The 15,332-nt window shown below is 36.1% G+C and overlaps 1 protein-coding gene across 1 annotated transcript in view; it reads left to right on the top strand.

Moving 5' to 3' along the window:
• PTAR1 (protein prenyltransferase alpha subunit repeat containing 1) overlaps positions 1 to 4,982 on the top strand; it is a 61,999-nt gene extending 57,017 nt beyond the window's left edge. Inside the window, exon 10 of the mRNA XM_014589349.2 lies at positions 2,146 to 4,982. Coding sequence (XP_014444835.1) covers positions 2,146 to 2,488 — 343 coding nt within the window. The 3' untranslated portion in view covers positions 2,489 to 4,982. The remainder of the gene's footprint in view (positions 1 to 2,145) is intronic.
• Positions 4,983 to 15,332: the final 10,350 nt, after the last annotated feature.

The raw sequence follows: 15,332 nt of genomic DNA, 5'->3' as shown, positions 1-15,332 counted from the left end.
AAAGAGTGAAAGAGCAACCGATTAACCTGTGTTTTGAGTACATTTAACAGTAAGGTAAATTTTATGTTAAAACGTAGTCCACGTTTGGGAACCCCTTGGTTCATCTATTTTGGATCTTTCTCTATTCGGAGGAATCTCTATCTTCATATAGATTCTGTTAGGTTGTCTGAAAAATTAGGACACATTTTTGCATAGAAAAAACATTTAAAAAGGCATCATGACTTTTCCAGCAGCCTAACATTTCAGGTCATACATTCTGTCTGTAAAGCAGATACTTGGCCTGTGCCAGGCAGGAGAAATTTGTATATTTCTAAACTTATTGAGAGCCCCCTCCCCCACTTTCTCCAGCACAGTCTTTCTTATACACTCTTTGAGAAGATCTGATCAATTGCTGTTCCATGAAGAATATATTGAGAAGAGAGAAAATAATGTTTTTGGTTACCTTCATAGAGACTTACCTGTTTCTCATAAAATAAGACATTCTTATTTCACATTTTTAAGAAATAATCTTATTTTGTAGTTTATTTTGATGTTACAGATTTTTGTTGTTATTTTGTATTTAGGGATATTTATAGCAAGACTTAGGGGATTCAAACAAATTAGTGTGTGATTCAGAGCTGTTCATATGAAGATTAAAATTAAAGTTTGTGAGTGGGAGAAAAATAATTGAGATGACATATAGGTCACTGTTCTATAGCTGACTCTTGTCATTATGCAATTTATCAGTCCATAACGTTTTACTCTCTATAAAATGGGTTCATGTGTTTTCTGTGTACTCTAGAATATGCAAAGAACATGAATATAATTATTTTTTAAGGACTTAGAATTGCTAATAGGAAGGATGAAATGTAACAGTTTAGACTCTGCATAGTATACTTTATTGTGTATAATAGATATGCATCTCAGTTAATCAAAATTTTCAGAAATTGTCTTTTTTTTTAAAAAAAAAAAAGTTTTTATTATAGAGTATGTGCGCTCACCAAAGAGAGGCAGAGAGGGAAAGTGAAAGTCACCCCCCCATGAGATGACCATACCACAGTCTGTTCTCCTCCCCTCTTCCTGGGGTTCTGGGCATGCACACACATGCACTTGATATATTTCTCAAGCTGCTGGGTTCAGGACTCAAACCTTGAAGTTGGCTTTGTGGGATCTAGCCACCCCACTACCATTCCACCTGCTGGCCCTTAATCTTCGTTTTTAAGAAACAATTTCAGGCAATTTGAAGGGCAAGAAAACTGTTTTCATTAGAGGGAAAATAGGAACTGCATCTCTTGTGTTTTTTGTTTGTTTGTTTGTTTGTTTTTTTGGGGGGAGAGGTTTTTGCAATAGGGTGCATATGCTCAGCAGAAAAACAGGGAGAGACAGAGAGACAGAAAGCAAGAAATCACCTCCCAGGGGGGATGGCCTCGCCACAATTTCTTCTCCTCCATTGTCCTCTCAGGATCTTGGGCACGCACACACACGCACCTGGTGTGAGTTTAAGCTGCTGGGTCCAGGACTCAAAACACTGTCAGCTACACAGAAGTCCAGCAACATAGCCATTATGCTAACTGCTGGTTCTGGAACTTTATCTTCTAAGATGCTTTACTACAAGCCTAGCATTTCCCCACTGCATGTGAATGTGTAAGACTGTAATGATGGATTTAGAAAGTTTAGTTGGTCTTTAAAGAAGACTAGTGCATCAGATTGGTTATTTTTATTAACATATTGGGTAGAGGCCATGGACTAAGCCCCTTGAGAAACTGTTTAATCCCCTTGTTTCTCAATCATTTGTATTCTAGGATATTAATTAGATTAATTTTTAGTTTTTGTTTTTGCTATTTTAATTTATAGCTAAAGTTGGGCTAAGATCTATTTCTGGTTTCATATTATAATTACTAGAGAATAACAGTTCCAAGTAGTTGTCAGTATCTCAGTAAATACTGATTGAAAAACTTTTAGCATAGTAGTCTTTGTATGCTAAGGTTGTCAAGTTTTGTCCAATACCAAGAGACTGTATTTCAATGGATTTTTCTCCATTTTCCCCAGATAACTAGGTTTGGAAGGGTGCAGTGAACTGAGTACTGAATGTTTTAAAATTATCAACTTAATAAAAAAGATATACTCTGTGTTATAATTTTCTTTATTCTCTTCCTCCTGTCACAGACGGCATGTTTTCTACCTTCAGCATCACTTAAGTGGTAGGTCTCCTTGCAACATGACCCCATTGTCACCTGCAGACAGCCCTAGGGGGACTTTGAGTGACTTGCATGTCATCCCAGCAAGCCCCCACCTGTCTCACGCGATGGAAGTGGATGGATCCAATGACTGTAACAAGCAAGGCTATTCCCAGGAAACCAAACGCCTGAAGCGGACCCCAGCTCCAGACTCTGTAGGCCTAGAAATGGAGCACAGGTTCATTGATCAAGTGTTGTCCACCTGCCGGAATGTAGAGCAAGCTAGGTTTGCCAACGCATACAGGAAATGGCTGGCTACTTTGAGTCAGTGAAAGGTGGATTTGTTCTACAAGGTTCCCGCTTAGTGCAATATTGTTTTCCTTTCTTATTTACATAGTTGCATGACCTGTTGTTACTTGCTAACTACATGTTCTTTGTTATGTTAAAAGTCTATAGTAAATCTTTCATTTTATTTATTTTGGTAAGAACTGGCATTCCTTTGGGGACAAAAATAGTTCTTGCTAAACAGTGAGTCTTAAAGTAAGTTCTCTTCCTTCGTATTTTTGTACATGAGGCTTCTCATCAGTTCTCCTAATTAGTTCATACAGACCTCCACCCACATTGGTGGAGTTGTAGCATAGACAATTTTTTATTTAAAAATTTATGTTGCATTTCCGCTTAATAACATTAATACAAATGCAGAATGACTTGATCTGATTGTTCTGAGAATTAAATTTCTAGATGGATGAATATCTGAAAATACAAACTAGTTCACTTTCTCTAGCATGTTCTCCTATAAAGTTACAGACTACCATAACCAAACTCAAACTCATACGTGTTGGAACTTACATAAAAAGCATGCTTCCAGTGTAATCCATTTTTAAAGTAGTTATTTAAAAAAAAAAAACTAAGAATTTATGTAATTGCAGTACTAGAAAATTATTTTTATTACTAGTTTTTGATAGATTGTTTTTACCTCAAACTTAGGTTCATACCAAAAACACTTAATGTCAGCCCTTATGAAATCAGGTTTTCCCCCTAAAAACCTGGAATGCCATTTTTAGTTATTACTGTTCTTTTCTTTTCAAATTCACTTGTGAAAAGTGGAGGAAATGTACACAGAAAAATGTATCCATAAAATTTTTCCTTTTTAAAAAGTTAACTTATTAAGGATACACTGCAAAAGTTTTATGAAACGACTGTTAAAAAAGTTTATTGACAAAAACCAGGAGGAAAGAGTAGTTTTGAAGAATAGGTCTTCAATGTTTATTTTAAAAATGAACAAAACACTTTGATACTGAACTTATCAGGGATAAGGTACCAAAGTATCCATATTATAGCTGTATCTTATCTTTTCATCAATAAGGGCTGAACTTTTCAGGTCAGTGAGGTGGGGTGGTGAAACAGCCTGGTAAAGTCTACTTTGTTATTGTATTTCCCCCTTTGTAAATCATTGCTATCTCTTTTCTCCACATTCTCTATTTTGCCAATCTTTTGTATATTTTCATCTCTTTCACTTATGTGTATTTTTCCTCATCTGTCTTTCGGTAATGTGTACCTAAGATACTCTCTCCATATGCTATGAATTTCATACCCCCACTAAAACACACACAAACACACACACACACCCCCCACAGACGTGAACAAGATATGACAAGTGCTGCCTCTCTGACAGTTCCTCTAATAGAAGCCGTCTGTTCAGCTTTTGTGCAGAATGTGAGTAATACTGGCAGAAATAAGCATACCCATCATGCTTGTTCTCCTTTTTACTTGCTAGTTAATCCTCTGGGGGTGGAGAAGATGTAGGAAAAGGCAGACCTCCCTATCTCACTATTATGGAAAGCCTGGACTTAAGTGTATAGCCTTAAGGGAAAAGAAATAGGTCCTTTACTTGAGAGTTATGGTTTTGTTGAGTGGCAGATCGTTGAATTGAGTAAGACTTAAAAATAGAAAAATCATCAGGAGACTGACTCAAGTATGCACAAGTTGCTCTTTTCTCTTGGGGCAGAAATTTCATAGCTATTTAGGTATGAAAATAATTGTCATTATGAACATAATTCCATGGCCCTTTGTGTGCAGAGCATATTTTGAATCAAATACTTGAAGGTCTATCAAGAACTCTATGGAAGAAAAACATTAATTTATGGTTTTGAGCACCTGCAGGGGTTGCAGGTGTCCACAGAGCAGACATAGGAGGTTCAGCCCATTGTGCTAATAATACATACTGCCAAATTCTGGCCTCGGTCAGTGTGACATTTCCCCAAGCATCAGTTTTAGTATCTTGAGTAATGGGATGTCTTATGCTTTGATAGAGAAAGTGAGAAAGTGTCAGGACATAATTATAGACAATACTGTATGAAACATTATCTAAATTTTTATAGTACTCCATGCCTTTTTATACTTTCTACCTGAGTATCTTGCCCATCTCTGGGGTTAATTGTCTTCATGTCTTCTAAGGCTCTTAACCCCCACCCCTTTCTGAAGCCATGCGTTCCTTTCCTGTTTCATAGTCCCTTGTCTTCCTAATAAAGTTTTAAGTAGGGAGTAAAAATACAGCTATCCAAAGGATACTATTAGTATGTGACTTTTGTTTGCTACTTTATTTCTAAAATTTGCCTTTCTCAAGTGTTCATCCACAGAGAACCTTGGTATTGTTTGTATTTTCTTTTTAAGTGGTCAACATTGGAACTCACTAGCTGTTACATAATGTATCTCTTTGACTAATGAGCTAATACAGTAGAAACCATATGTCTATTTTCAGGAATTTGTTAGTCTTAAGATGGTTTAGGTTGACACATATTTCATTAAACTTTCACTGGAAGAATAGCAGATCATAGTGCTGTCTTGTGAATGAAGAACACTACTGATTAGCAAAAGGCAGTAGGATCTGTAACTGTCTCTACCACCACCTTTGCCCCACCTTTCTTTTTTTAGTATGCCTATTTTGGTAACATGGTGTTTCTAGATTCTACTGTGTGCCTTCCACATTGTGCGGACTCACTAAATATTCATTAAATTAATGAATGATTAACTGTTTGAAGAAGGGAAAGGTTGGTCATGCGTGATAGAGTGAATGATGGCTGAGAAATTATGGATGAGTGCAGTGGATTGATTGTGAACAAATGATGCACACTAGACTCATAAAGCTTAGGGAGAGCTATGGCTCATAGAATAAGTTAATATAGATTTTTCCCCTTCACTCCATGATCTTGTTTACACTAGTTAAATCCCAGCCCAGAAATGCAGCTCTATAATTATCAATTAACAGTACTTTAATATATATTAAAAATTCATAGAGCTAATGATGTCCACGTGTATAAAGAACACTACTTTCTGTTCATGTATGATGTTGGAAGATAATCTATATGGAGCCAGAGTCATTTTGGGGCATCAAGGAATTCTTTGATTTCAGTGACTTGTTTACCTGAATCTATGCACGGATAGTCATTTTATGCTTCTTCTTTCCCCCCAACTTGATTTGTGGACCTTTTTAGGTAACTCTTAAACCTCTGAGTCATTTTTTAAGCTTAAGGATTTGATACATGTTAATATCAGTATCCCCTTTTTCTTTTCTAGGTTTTAGCATTTTATTACCTCTTTAGAAACTGTGGGCCTTGACTTTCAGCCGCATTTCTTATTCCTGTGGTATGGTTCTAATTTAAAGACTTCTTTAATTGTTAGTAGGATTAAATGTGTGCAGGTTATCACGAAAGCCACTTAAATCTTCAGATAAGGATTTATCAAGTGGTAGAAAATGTAGGAACGAGTTTCGAGTTTTTTATGCAGTATGTAGGAAAGCTTATTTAGCCACAGATATGCACGTGTGTGTGTGTGTGTGTGTGTGTGTGTGTGTGTGTGTGTGTGTGTGTGTGTGTGTGTGTGTGTGTGTGTGTGTGTGTGTGTGTGTGTGTGTGTGTGTGTGTGTGTGTGTGTGTGTGTGTGTGTGTGTGTGTGTGTGTGTGTGTACAGAGAACTTTGAATATTATTGCAAACAAATTGACAGTATTATAATTTTCTGTTATATAGCACAAGATGGTATCTGACACGGGCTAAATGAAATTTAGGCACGCAGCTGCCACTTGCTATGTAACAATGTATCTCTACCTTAGTTCCCCTGAATTATAGAAGATGCTAAATATTTAGTTTAAAAAGGCAATAACATGTTTTTTCTTCTTCAAAAGCTGTTTTAAGCTTACTGTTATTTTGTTACTAGAAAATATATTTTAAAACTTCTAAGATATTTAAAGTATGCCAGAAAATTTGAACAACATTGTAATAACTGAACTTCGTCTTTTGAATGAATTTTTCAAGTACAACTGTGCAAACCCTAGCGTCTTAGGTGCTCCCACCCCTCTACATTGAAGTGTGCTCTGTGATGGGCTCCTATTCAGTGGAGAATAGTTTGGAGGTACCAGAAAGTTTAAGCAAATTCAGTGTCATGAGGGCAGTGAGAAGAAAAACCAACCCCAGTAGTCCTATTTACCATCACAGAGTGTCTTTTAAAAAATAGCTGTACATAACTCTGTTAATTCGAGTGCCTTTCCTAGCGTTTGCATGAGTAAGAGTATATTAAGTCTAATGTTTAGACTACAGAGGATGGAAATTTTGTCAAATAGTTCATTATGATTCTTTTATTTTTTTTTTATTCCTATTGCAAGAGATAGCTCCCATTGGGGCATTTTAACCGTCAGTGACAAAGGGATAGAAGCAGGTAGAATGCTTCAGTTTGTGTTTCATTAGTTATCATTTAAAAGTACCATATTGAAAATTAGTTCTTTCTCTCTGACAGCTGACATTTTGGGGTTGGAGGCATCACAGTGAGAAGGTAGTATATGCACAATTAAAGATGACCCTGAAACCAGTGCATCCTCTGTTCAAAGGGAAACAGTAGCACTCTCCCCTAAAATTAAGGCCTGATTGTTGTCTCACTTAAAAGGCCCTTTGTTCCCTTCTAAAATCGGGTCTCAGGTAAGGTAGTTGGAAGGGAGAAAAGGTCAGGCAGGGCAGGGGGTGGGGAGGTGGGGAGGTTGTGCTCTTTCAGATACTGGAGGAAAAGTAAATAACGATGAAATTTACAATGTGTCGTTTTATCTATTTGTGTATGGAGAGGAGGTGGTAGTAATTCCTTATTTCAAGATAGTAAATAATTGCAGTTTTGTAAAAAAATACATGTAGCTAAAGATCTCAAAGTGCTTTACAGAGAACTGTTGAATAATATATTTTTAAAGGGCAGCAGGGGTCTTGTTCATAGTGGAAAGAGAAAACCAGTATTTCACTTGTGGATATGAGATTGGAAGGGAATTCTCAGGCTCCCAACTTTGACCTCTCTGCTCTCCAGGCCATGTTAACACTGTAAAACCCAGCTCTACTAAAAGAAAACATTGGTCGGCAGCTTAGTCTGCTGATGAACCTTGTGCTTCCAAGGATATTAGCTACATATAATTCGTGCTTTCTAGACAGTAATATGACCTGCCAAGCTAATAACCCTGGCATTTCTTTTATTAGTCTTGTTATTCCTCAGGGTGTAGAAGATTTAGTAAATTTAGGACAAAATTTTATATTCATGGCAAAAAAGAAAAGGCAGAAATATGCTAAATATATTACTAGCTCTTAAAATTTTAGAATAGGCAGTATTTTTTATAAACTACTACCAGTGCAGTAGCTCCGTGGCTGCCTCGTTCGTCTCACTACTTAGGTCCCTAGGGCTCTGTTAAAAAACATTCTCTTACATGCATCTTCTGTGGAGATAAATTTTGTATTGTAGTTCCATGTTTGGTAGAGTTGATTGTATTGTTTTAATTGACAGCATTGCCAATTTTGGAAATCTTGTTGAGGACCTATTACTGTTTTCAAATTTACAACTATTTTGCTTCCAAAGACTTCAGTTTCTCTGAGAATGATTTGTATGCAGATCCTGTATATACTTAACAGATCTTATAATGCTTTGTGTATTGTAGAAAACAATTCAAAATTGATAAAAATTAGAAAGTAAAACTAACTCATCTCTGTCTTATGACCTTCGTCCATGTTCTTAGCTTCAAGAGAAATAGACCATTTTGCTTAAAATATATAAACAGGTTCAAATGCATAGATATACAGATGTACAAAATTGTAAGTGAAATTTGGATACTTAAAAGGTGTGTGTGTGTGTGTGTTTATACACAATGTGTATATACACAATTAGATGAAATTTGGAGCTTGTGTATGGTAGTTTACAGTTTTAGTCAAAAGATTTTAATCGTTGTATTTACTTAAAGTGCTCCCAAGGCACTTTATTAGAACAACTCCCTCCAGCAAAGTTGGAAACCGTAATACAAGTACCCATTTTCCTAAATTAACCAGATATTTGTGTGAACTGTTAAGTCTTTGGGTGGTTTATAAACCATGACATTCTGGCTTTTCTTTCATATCTTTAAGGAATCTGTCCTAATTTTATGTATGGCAGTCGCTTTCCTCAATGCACTGTGCATCACACTCTAGATTGTTTATTCATTTGTATAAGGTGATAGATAATAAATTGGAGGACGTTTTTGGGCATAGAGATGTATAATTATGTCTGTCCGAATGTTGACTCAAATAGCATTTGACTGGAAATGCTCACAAGTGATCCTTCACAAGTGTCATGTTGTATTCGTGTTTTTCCTTATTGGTTAAAGAGTGAGTGTGGACTGAGTGCAGTCATAGTAGGTGCCCAATAAATACTTCGTGATTATCCTGATACCACACAGTGAACTTTCAGAAAGGAAGCCATTGTCATCTTTTCACCAAGAAGTATATTTGTGGAGTAATATATGTTAGAAATTACAAAATTATGTCATTTGGCATGAATTATTGGGCTTATAGAGGCTGGAGTTAGTAATGCAAAACAGTATTGTTTAAATATAACAGTCTGAAGATAGGAGATGTGAAATATTTAAGTAGTATCTTGTGCAAGGCACATTAATAAATGTAAATGTCTTAATAAATAGGTTGGTAAAGTCTAGAGGGAATTACTGTAGCCTTTTGCAGTCAGTTTCTGTATGGGTATAGCTAGTATTCTCTGGTTTGGGTTCTTCTGTTTTTTTATTTTTGTTTTTTTTTGTTTTTTTTTCCCTAAATCTTAGTTGCTTTCCCGCATCCTAAAAGTGTAATGATAAAATACGAGGTTATATACAATAGCTTCTATTTACTTGTTTTCTCAATAGATTTTTGACATGAGGGGGACATTTTTATAAATGATACAGTAGTTTCAACATCTGTAAATTCATGGCTTTCAGAGCATTTTTGACAGTTTAATGTATGAAGATTAAACAGTTTGGTGTTTTTTTTGTTTTGTTTTGTTTTGTTTTTAAGAGAGACAAACATTCCTACCTGAACTGTGAGGAGCAGTGTGTGGAGTCCAAGTGGACCACCAGGCATGGCCTCCTGGCGAGGTTCTTGATGCATGACCGTGGTGCTGGCCCAGGTGCCCACTGTCGGCACTGGGCGTTGCTGTGTGTTGTTCCTAGGAAAATAATGAAATGTGTAGTTGATTAATGTATGGTTTTTGGGGTTGGGGGAAAAAAGATGTTAAGTATGCCAAATACTTGTATACTTTACTACAAGAACTAAAGAAAAAAGAGAGAAGAGGAAAGAATAAAAGGTCAGTAATTATTTTTTAATAACATTTTTTTTTTAAACCCAGGTTTCTTGGACACTAGTCAGTTGCTTGGTTTAACATTGGGGAGTTTTAAGAGAAAGTTCTCAGATACTATATTCTGCTATTAGAATTCACCATGTGTGCTAATTTTGTATTGCTTGATGATTTTCCCCCAAAATGGAGTATTTACAAAAGTTAATGCACAGTTAATATTAAGATTTTCTTGGTTTATTATTTTAAATGGACAAGTCACATGCATGGACTGTGGTGCAAGGTCAGATTCTGGGCATGGGAGATTAAATTCCACTGACTGACTTCACTGAGGGTACTAATCGTCTGCACTGATTACACTGCTGTGTTTCTTAATCTGCTCTCACCCAGTGGCCGTCTGCATCGAAGTTCTTGCAGCTCTCGCTGTTTACTAATTTATATTTTCTAAGGGTTAAATATTAAGTGAATTCTTTTTACACTTATAATATATGCCTTGCAGAGAAGTAAGAATAAATTTCGCAATAAAGGAAGTGTAAAGTGTGCTGATGGTGCTCTGGGAACTCGTACCCCACAGTGCTTACTAAAGTCTGATGCTAACTTCAAAGGCTAATATAATGGCTATAGATTATCTGTGTCTGCACTGTCCAATAGACACGTATGAGCCACAGAGTCATTTTTAATTTTCTAGTAGACACAAAGAAATAGGTGAAGTAAACTCTTGATACTACATTTAACACAATATATTAAAAACAATTATGTCAGCATGTAATCAGTATAAAAAATTAACGAGATAGAGTTTTTTATTTTTCCCTATGCTAATTCAGTATATATTTGGTACTCAGCACATTATGGTTTTGACTGACCACATTTCAAGTGATCAAGAACATTGTATGGCTAACAGTCCCTATATTGGACAGCACACATTGCAAAGTACAGCTTTATTCTAAGTTCAGAAATGCTGAGGTAAGCATCAAATATGGTACTTTAAGAATTATTTAGAATATTAGAAAAGCATCTAGTAGAATTACCCACTTGTTTTTCTTTATCTTCGTTTTAAATTTGCTTTAGAAATATGGTTAACCTGTTCAAATTTGCCAAGCATTATATAAGGAAGAAGAAATTCCATGTTATGTAAAATACCATGATATCCTGATTGTAACAACACATTTTTTTCAATTGTATTCACTAAATTCTGTCCTGTTACTTTAAGATAATAATTTAAATTGCATGTTAACTGTATAGCTATACTATTTTGTTTTTATATTATTCTAATATAATAATGAATATTAACCAACAGCCCTAGGATTCTAATCTTCCTATGCAGCTGTCTTCCAGTACTTACTGGTACACTTAATTAATTGTGATAAGTGGGAGAAAAGTAGACTGAACCATCCTTTTTTCCATTAGATTTGTTTTTATCATGTGACCATGTACGAAGCTGGCCATAAATTACTGTATTTCTGTAGAATATTGAAAATAGTGTTTGTCTTATCTTTGCTAAATGTTTGCAATTTCTAAGTAAACTTTTCATCTCTTAAAAAATGAGTATTAAGTGTGATTTTATTTGTACTTGTGATGGTGCTTTAAGCTTAGCTCCAGTCTGCCAGGCCATTTAGTGCACTGCTTTGGTAGTGTCAGAGGATGGAAGGGTGAGCAGTTATCTAAGTGAATCCAATAATTTGATTACCTATATTTGTGAAAAGAATTTAAAAAGTCACCGTGTCTATAACATAAAAGAAATGTTAGAAAAAAATTAAGAAATTGTCATAGCTGTCTTTAAATTTCATTAACACTCACTTAGGAAAATTATTAGGATTATATAATCCTTTTTCTCATATTTAAAAAAATATTTTATTTCAAGGAAAGTAGTTTTGGCTTTAATAAATCAAAATCAAAAAATGTTAAGAGAAATTTGCTTAAGACTTAAAGCCAGGAAAAAGGTTAAGATTCTGTTCAGATCAACTCGAGAAGATTAAAAAAAAAAAAGAATCCTTATATCTGGAAAGCAAAGCATGGGAGAAAATCAGTAATGTTTTAGTTAAAAGTCATAAAATTCTATTTCACCAATTTAGTCTCGTGTAATTAATCTGTCTTCTGTTGAATTTGCAGTGTTACTGTGATCTGATCTTTCCATTTAAATTCTGGAAGTTAACATTCAACATTATTGATCTTTTCAGAGTAAGTTGGCCATTCTCATGGTTGTTTTTTGAACTCTTACTTCTGTATGTCTGACTTTAGCTTTTCCAGTATTGCATTCCCTTCATAACTTTTGGAGAGCTGATCTGGTGTTGGTAAATTCTTTCAGGTTTTGTTTATCTGAGAACATTTTTTGTCTTCTCATATGAAGGGTAATCTTGTGGGTATAGTATTCTTGGTTGAAATTGTTTTTCACTTACATTGGATATATTTTCCCATTCTTTCCTTGCTTGCATTGTTTCTTTTTTTTTTTTTTTTTTGGAGAGGTTTTTGCTATAGGGCACGTGTGCTCGCCAGACAGACAGAAAGCGAGAAATCACCTTCCACTTCCAGGGGGGATGGCCACGCTGCAATTCCTTCTCCTCTGTTCTCCTCTTGGGATCTTGAGCATGCACGCACACGCGCCCGGCGTGAATTTTAAACCATCGGGTCTGGGACGCAAAACACGGTCGACTACATGGGAGTCCAGCGACATAGCCATTACACTAACTGCTGATTCCCTCCTTGCTTGCATTGTTTTTGACGAGAGGTCTGCTATTATCCAGATGGGATACCCCTTGTAAGTAACCTGATATTTCTCTCTTGCCAATTTTAGTATCTTGTCTTTGTGGTTTTGGTCAGTCTGGCTATGATGTGCCTTGGAGAAGATCTTCTTGGGTTGATTCTGTTTAAGATCCTTTTTGGAGGAGTCCAACCCGGTGGGGCTCCAGGACCCGTCTGAGCCCCTTGACCTTTGAGCATTGCTTCCGGTCGGTTCAGTGAGTTGGCAAGGCCGCGACTGTACGCCCCCCGACCATGGAACAAGCTTGGGTCACTTAGCATGTTGGCAAGGCCGTGTGCTAAAGTTCTTCTTGATCTTTGGAAGGCCCTTCAAGACACATTTAATATAAATAATCTTTTCACATACAATAGGACTAGGCCAAAACTGGCCCAGGACGCTCTCGTCCCATGGTAACTAATGTTCTAACAAAATACATAACAGTGGTGCCATAGGCTACACAAGTGTATCCACAACACCATAAACCCATTTTAAAGTTTTTCATTAACTTATTAGTCACTTCATCACCAGTTGAAAAGGCTGTATCCCCGCCCTCATCAAGTGAACACTAACTCCACCCCTTCAGGATAGGTAAATATATTAGGATTCCTTACGTTTTAAATCCCTATAGAATTATATAAGTATCATTCTTTATGAAAATCCATAAGAACTAATATCTATGCTTGAGATTTTCTTTTAGTAATCATAAGATGGCTGCTGCTGAACATCGGTTGATAGTTAACTCTGCTTGCTGGAACTGTTTCCTGAAACTGCACTGCTTGAAGTTACCAGGAACCTGCTTTCATCAATCAAACAATTGTTGAACTGTATCGATGATTAATAGACTTGCCCTTAATCAAACCCTGAATGGTTTCTATTGTTAAAACATTATGAATTGATCATTAGTACACGTAGCCCCTCTCCCATTTACTTGCATGTATCCCATTTTCAATAAAAAGGCACGGTGATTCCTAGCAGTTGTCACTCCTCAGAGAGTGATCTTAGAGGAGTGTCCGGCTGAGGACGTGCATGAAAAAGCACGAGGCCTTAGTCTCCCTATCTTTCCAGCGTCACCTCTGTCGAGCCAACCCACCCCCGCCGAGGCTGGTCCCCGGCACTTTGTATTATTTGGGTCTGGATATTCGATTGCCTCTCTAGGTTTGGAAAACTTTCCAGAATTTCATGGAATAGATTATCAATGCCCTTAATACTTTTTTCAGCTTCTGGGATGCCAGTTATCTGGACGTTTGGATGTTTAACAATATCTAGTATTTTTCACATATTCTCATTTATTTTTGGTAATTTTGTCAGTCTTTATGATGTATTTTTCTAAGCTAGAGATTCTGTTTTCTACATCTGAGATTCGATCTTATGCATGATCTAATCTGTTCTTAATACTTTCAAGGGAGATTTTGATTTCCTGTATTACAGCCTTCATCTCTGATAATTTTGTTTGATTCTTCTTTATGGTATCTATTTCCTCTTTCAGATCGTCCAAGACCTTTCTCGCCTCCTGGAACTCGTCTCTTTTCTTCTGCCTCTTCTGGAGTTCATTGTCTCTCTCCTCTTGCATCTCCATTATCTTTGTCACTATGAATATTCTAAATTCTTTATCTGACATTTCCACGAGTTCCAATATACTATCTATAGACGATGAGGAGTTCTTTTCCCTTGGGGAAAGAGATATTTTCTTTGTTTCTCATATTTCTTGTGCCTCGGCAGTGGTGTCTGGTCATCTGATGGATTGTATGTTTCTTCATAGTTTCTTGCAGTTCAATCCGAGCATTCAGAGATGTGCAGAAGGAGATGATCTGCAATCTCTGTGCAGTCCCATTTTTCTCCCACTCTAGATTGGGGTCTGGAGGGTGAAGCCTGAGCAAAAAATCTTCCTAGTTTTCCTAGCCCCTGAAAGGAATTGCTCACAGGTCAAATGCAGATGACTTCTCAAAGGGCCTGCACTTTTGCCTCTCCATTCTAGATTGCGTCTGGAGGGTGAAGTCTGAGTAGAAAATCTTCAGTTGTCCTAGCCACTGAAAGGGATTGCTTATAGCTCTAATGCATATGGCTTCTTTCTTTTTCTCATATATTTTAAATTAGGGTGTGAATCAGAGAATTGGTTGGTTATTTTAGTATTACATCCCATGTTTCCTCAATCCTGAGTCTCACTTCTGTATGTTTTAAGCCAGATACAGCAGTTATTTACACAGTCTAGTATATAGAGTGAAACGTATTTGATGAAGTGGATTTTGTATATTTTTCATTCAGATTTTAAATATTTCAAAGGGATGTTTTGTGATAAGGGCCTCTATTAAAAAAAGGGATGTTTTATGATAAGGGCCTCTATTATCTTGTCTTATGACTGTTTCAAATTATACTTTAAATAACATTACTATTACCTACGTATATTTTGAATCAGAAACAGGATGTAGAATTTATTTTGTATCATGGAGGTATACAAATGACGTTTAAAGTGGCAGTAGTGTTTTTGCACTAACATACTAGGGAAGGAAACTTACTAATGACAGTCTTAATTTGAATTAGTAAGTGAATTACTTAAATTTAACAAAAAGTGGCATTAGCAATGTACTTCATGAAATATTGCATGGCTTAATATAAACATGCTCCTTCAAATGAAAGAGTAACAGTAATAACAGATGCAAAATGATACACTAGCCATTTAAATTTATTATATATAACTTTCTTCACTGTTCTTCTTCTAACAGATATTACCACTCCTTATGTTGGAAGCACAAAGTTTTATGTTTAGTATTTTACTATCAAAAAAAGAAGAAAGGATTTTTTTAAGTTTATTTATCCTGTGAATGAGAGGGAG

This window comes from Tupaia chinensis, unplaced genomic scaffold (assembly GCF_000334495.1).
Source record: "Tupaia chinensis unplaced genomic scaffold, TupChi_1.0 Scaffold000354_1, whole genome shotgun sequence".
NCBI classification, from domain to species: domain Eukaryota; kingdom Metazoa; phylum Chordata; class Mammalia; order Scandentia; family Tupaiidae; genus Tupaia; species Tupaia belangeri.
Note: the sequence above shows the minus strand (reverse complement) of the source record. Positions and strands in the feature narration are given on the sequence as shown.